The 6,049-nt window shown below is 37.8% G+C and overlaps 1 protein-coding gene across 4 annotated transcripts in view; it reads right to left on the bottom strand.

Annotated features, from left to right (window-relative positions):
• Positions 1-471: 471 nt before the first annotated feature.
• TRABD (TraB domain containing) overlaps positions 472-6,049 on the bottom strand; it is a 35,630-nt gene continuing 30,052 nt past the window's right edge. For all 4 annotated transcript variants that reach the window (XM_068995871.1, XM_068995885.1, XM_068995894.1 and 1 more), the window contains one exon: positions 472-5,000. In XM_068995871.1, coding sequence (XP_068851972.1) covers positions 4,826-5,000 — 175 coding nt within the window. In that variant the 3' untranslated portion in view covers positions 472-4,825. The remainder of the gene's footprint in view (positions 5,001-6,049) is intronic.

Below are 6,049 nucleotides of genomic sequence, written 5' to 3'. Positions count from 1 at the left end.
ACAGCACCAGCTCCTACCCTCTTCCCTACTGGAGTGAGGGTAAGGGTAGCCCTATCTTTGCTGCTGTTGCCTCCCTGAAAGTGCCACTCTGCAGTGGGCACAAGGCAAGCGACAAGGGAGGGGATAATGAGGACAACCCCAAGCCAGCGTCTTCAGTTGGGACCTGCTGAACAGGACAGCTGCTTCAGCTGTTCCTGGTCTCCCCACATACACCTGGACACACAAGATTTGCTGGTGTGAGGATATACACAGCTGGTGCATTTTTTCACCTGAAGAGTCAGTAGTCTGATTTCAGCTGTGTATCTTTGGAGCTACTTTTGTCCTGTGCTTGATGTCTTCCATGTGCATTTCCACAGCATGGGCTCAGCACCCGACTGAAGTCTATCCATCAGTCAGAGCCACAAGAGTGACCCTTCTTCTGCCAATACTTAAAAGCGCCCACATTTTAGAAAAATGTCAGTCTTAAAACACTCAAGTCTAAAATTAAAGTTTATTTCAGTTTTAGAAACAGGGAAATACATACATGAGTATCTTAGGGTTACACAAGTAATAATGTGCTGTTTCTTTTCCATGTGTAGTTCCGACTGCCTACCACTTTGAGGTAATTTAATATATTTCTCAGTTTTTTAGATGTTTTACAAGATACATGGAAACACATCTTCCAGTGGAAACCCAGACATTTTAATCCACCTTAAAAAGTTAATTTTAAAATTTTGTTCAGTATTTGGTATAGAAAAGACACCTCAAATGTGACATGAGCCAGCAGTGTGCAGTGTAATGCTGGTGAACGATACACTCCCAAAGCAGGCAGCTGCTGGATGCCACCTGAGGCTGCCTGACCGAGCACTGCTCCAGAGCCGAGCTGCTGTGCAGTGTCCTCTGCCACTCCCAGGGACACTACTAGACTACAATGTTCAAAGCTTTTTCTTCCACCTAAATGGTTTACTCAGCAATCCTTGTCAGCCACAGCATCAAGTGCAACTGGAGGGAACTTTGCCTGATGAAGGAAAAATGGGCTGCACTTTGCTTTACATACAGTCAAAAAAGATGGACCACTGATTGACAAAGGGTGCAAACAGATGGTACATTATCTGTATGGAATACAGCTTATCATATATACTTAAAGTATGAATACAGCATCTTTGTATTAATACTTTTCTTATAAAGTAATGGTCATATTGATTTACCTGTGTCAAATTTGAAAGATTAAGCTCTTTGTCACTCATTCAACATCTTTTGCACTTAAAGGGTCTTTATTTCCCACATGGAGGATAGCACTTTAAGCACAAACGACTGTGCCTGATATTAAGTCAATGCTGGAGTGCTTTGCTGGACTGGGACTAAGGCTGTCAAGCTCCTTGCAAGACTGAGCACTGGAGAGATTAAAAGAAAAGCAACAACAACAAAATCAACTCACCATGCCTAACTCTGGACTCTGAATTTAAGTACTCATGTTGAGGAGACAGTCTCCCTGTGTGTTCAGCAGGACAGGGAAACTCAACCTTTTCCTCTTTACCAATTACACATGGTAGGCAGAGAAACTAGGTTCCCTGCTTCAGCATTACACTCAGATGGATGTCGCTAAGCAAGAGGTATTTAGTTCAACTAATGTCCTCCAGGAAAATGTATTAGATGGTGGAATTATCCTGTACTAGATCTAGCTAACCAGTGTTTGCTCTCAATAAAAATACTGGTTAATTAGGAAAATAAATGCCTTCAACAGAAATGGTGGTTAAAATATTTTATTTTTTATATAATAGAACATACTGCTGTTTACTTTAAATCATTTTAGATTAAAGGCACACATTGTTAAAAATACTTCAAATTCACATCACATGTACAAATGCATAAAACAGATGTACATGTCACCAAAAAAATACAATATGGCTTCATAAGGTTGAGGTGGGGCTGGGACAATTCAACATATACTTAAATTTTACAGGATGCTGTTAACACTGAAAGGACTGGCTAGAACAGAAAAGAATGGACCTAAAACACTGATTATGTTATATAAACAGTACAACATTGAATATACAACATCAAGAATTTGTGTATGGATTCATAGAATTGTTAGTTCTGCAAATTCATCACTTTCCAGTGCCACTGAGTAAACAGTGCGTGCATATGATCTGCCAATTTGCAACAGTGGGAAGATAAATTGCAAATTCTCCATCCACAAACAGGTTCCCTGAAGAATCTGCTGATATGCTTTTTTAAAAAGAAAAAAAAAAGATTGAAGCAATAGACTTAAGGTACTGAGTGGAGAGAAAAACTGAATAATGAATGGGCACCTTAGATGGTAATCACTTTTGGCTAAAAAGCATAAAACATTAAGTCTGCAAGAATGCTCCATGACAATCATTTAGCATTAGTCCCACCCAAGATTAAGGCTCCTATCTAAAATTAACCTTAGATTTGTTTTCCTTTGTGTAAAATTACCTGAGCACAGATATCAAAGATCTACAGAGCTTTTAAAATATCTGCAGATACTTTAAAAATCTGTAGATAACTTAAAGCAAAATATCCATATATTTAATTCTACCAGCTAAATATTCTCAAGAAAACAACCAACAGAACAACATTTTGGTATGTCAGTAAAGCCAGGAGAAGAGTGAGCTTAAGCTTTTGCTTTCATCTTTTAAAAATGTACATAAAATGTAATAGAATTATTCAAATAGGACTGCTTAATTGTAAACAATACATTAAACGTTTTTAAAAAACAGGAATCAAAATTCAGACAGTCACTCTACTCTTCTATACATTGTTTACAAATGCTGCTTTTCCTCTTGCTAGAGATGGCTGGTGGTTTCTTAAGCACTGATAAATAGAAAATAAAAGGACCTGCCCCACTGTCTTCTGTATTATCATTTACACTTTGTGTCCTAGAAGCATGAATTGCTGTCATTCTCATTTGCTAAGGTTTACTCCCTGGACACCTGTAAGGCCCAGAACCAGAAAAGCACCTAGCATTATCTTAAGAGCTCTGCAGAACGGGGTTAGATTCAGTAAGTTTAAAGATAAACATGCACTTTAATAATTTGCTGCACTGGAACTGATAAAATTTTCAAAGTGCAAGGCAGAAAAGCATCAGGTTGCATGGACAGACCAGCTCCCAGCAAAGTCAATGCCATCACAGAAAGGAGCATCAGACCCTTAATTTTAAAAGCTTGAAAAAGACAACACTGTACAGAAGATACATGTACATATTTTCAGCAAACAAAAGGCTGTACGGGACCATTTCCAACACAAGGCTTTGGAAATACACCCTATTAAAAGTGGTTTCTGGATTTTATTGAACCAACTGAAAAAACACAGACACAAAACACAACATCACCTTTGTCTCCTCCTGCCTCACACAGTGGTTGCTATCTTTCACTCCCAAAAGAATACAGATAAAAACCTCACTTTCAGCAATGACCAACTGTATGAGCCTGAGGAGCAAATGGGACTCTTCCATTCAAATACATCAGGTTAACTTCGATATGACAATGTTATCTGTCTTGTTGAACTCAGACTAGCTGATTGCCAAGGGCATTTTACAATCACTGACAATCCTTATAAAGAGAAGGTACCAAAAATTCAAATGAAATATGAACCTAGGATTAAAAAAAAAAGAAAAAAAAAAGGAAGAAATAGATTGATGATGGATGACTGTTCTGGATAATTAAAAAAAGGAAATAACAGCAGTCTGTAGTACCCATAATTCTACATATAAATAGCAGGTAATCCAAATAAAATGCTACAGTTGGTTGAAAAACTAAATTGAACACTGCTTTCCTATTAAATAGATGAAAATATTCATCCACTGTGACATTACATTGATAAATAAAATATTTTCATGTAGCAAAAACAAGGGGCAGATTAATTCCAGGCTTTTAATCCAAATATGAAAGGTCCGAGAAACAAAAGTAAATTGTACAGTAGTTCTAGTCTCTTAAATTTACAATACTGAAACCAGCAGGATTTGGCTAAATAATACAGTTTAAATAAGCTAATCTAAATGAACAGTGTCCTGTAAACATCTGACACAAACCACATTGCATTCTGATGGGGTGGCTATACCTTCTCTATGCAGGAGAAAGACAATTCAACTGGTGGTGGTAACAAGGGATGCAATCTAAAGGCAACATTCCTGTTCTTCAGTAAGGCTTGTAAAAAATATGAGCCGTGTACGTATGACAGCCTGTACAGTTCTGAAATTTCTGGAAAGCTCTTAAGTTTAAAAAAAAGCCTAAACATTTTAGGTATAAAACACACATTGAGAAGATGTCCTTTTAAATTACATGTAAAAGTGTCTGGCACCAGAAACAACCACTTGGTATTATTATACCTTAGGAAAAAAGCAAAGAATCACTCAAGTGTCCCTGAACTTCAGAGGAGATGCAGCTGATTGAATTACTTTGTGTTGTTCTTTCCTCTGGAAAGGAGCCATGAACACACAGTCTTTAAGCTCCCTGTACTACATCATCAGTAATATATATATTATATATAATGCATATATATAGTGTATATATATATATAGTATGCATATATAATATACACACGTATATATATACATATACATATATATATATTTGCATACACATTTCTTTTACCTCAATCTGGAATCACCTGGTTTCATGCAACACACCTACCAAGAATCAAAACTATTAATTAGATCATAGCTGGTGTAACTTTAGTATCAAATCTTTTATTATATAGTGATTGAGTGTTGCTCAGCATCAGTCAACTCTGACTAGAATCCTCATTCTTCAGTCCAGTTTACATGTTGCCTCCATCACCCTTCCTTCAGCCACCTTCTTCACACAGAGCCTCCACTCAATGTTCACTGCTGAGGCACCTCTGTCAGCCTCTGAAGATAGCTCTGTGTTGCTGGCATTGAGAGAACAAACTGAACTGTCCTGTGGCCTATTCGGTAGCAGCCATATCCCAGCAGTCCAAAAACTGTTGCTTTTAAAACAAATTTGAAAATCTTACTTGAAGTTGATGGAGGAGGCACACTGAAACAAAAGATAGAATGCGATATTAATATTTGCATAGCTGGAAACAGCAGGCATTTTCCAATTAAAAAAAAAGGATTTTTTCTCCCCTTCCTCTCTATAGTGAGGGAAATTTTCAAGTAACAGATGCATCATGAATGAACAATGTATTCTTTCATGTTCAAGGGCTACATATGAATTAAATAGCAATTAACAAATACTAACAAAGCCTTTTCTACTTACAGCTTTTCTTCTTAATGGCTAGGAACCTTGACTTGTCCATCACCCTACCAAAATAATTAAGTCAATATACAGAGTTCTTGAAGAGTACTAAAAGTGAATATTGAGATTTTCACAGAAGTGCTTGGAAGTCTCTGCACTGGCCACCTGGAACCAGGAGGGCAGAGGACAACAGGGACACTAGGTCTACCCCCAAACTGTCAAGCAGTCTTACTGTTAGCATATGAAGCAAACAGGTAATACTACCTTCCTGATAAAGCTGACTTTGAGAGCACAGCCGCATGCACATGCAGCCCTGCACCCTCACTAACAGGCTCTGCAGCAGCTCAGCTGGCCCTGCACCCACAGCAACTCATAATCCTCTCACAGGCAACTCAGAAGTTTCCATATGTTGTTTCAAAGAACCCTCAACGTATCATTTATTCGTTTCCAGAAAAAGTTTCTAATGTATTCAGAAGTAGTCAGTTACAATAGTGCAAAAACACTGGGTGCTCTCAAACCAGGTTAGATGTTCTGAGATGAGGATACAACTAGACTGACTTTAGATCCATGTGCTCAAACTAAGGAAAAGTTATCACTGGTAAGATTTTGCACATTACAGCATGATACAGGAGAGTTTTAAAAAAGCAGATGTATTGAACCAAGAATGCTGTAAAGGCACCTCTTTACATGTTCTTATGTGCTTCTCTGCCTACTCTTTCTCAATTCTAATCCCTCACCACAAATTTTAAAAATCAATTAATAATAGCTGGTCAGAACACAGTGCTAATAAAGCCAAGGTCATGGGTTCTATTCCCTGTATGGGCCATTTGCTTAGGAGCTGGACTCGA

This window comes from Aphelocoma coerulescens, chromosome 1A (genome assembly GCF_041296385.1).
Source record: "Aphelocoma coerulescens isolate FSJ_1873_10779 chromosome 1A, UR_Acoe_1.0, whole genome shotgun sequence".
Classification (NCBI taxonomy): Eukaryota; Metazoa; Chordata; class Aves; order Passeriformes; family Corvidae; genus Aphelocoma; species Aphelocoma coerulescens.
Note: the sequence above shows the minus strand (reverse complement) of the source record. Positions and strands in the feature narration are given on the sequence as shown.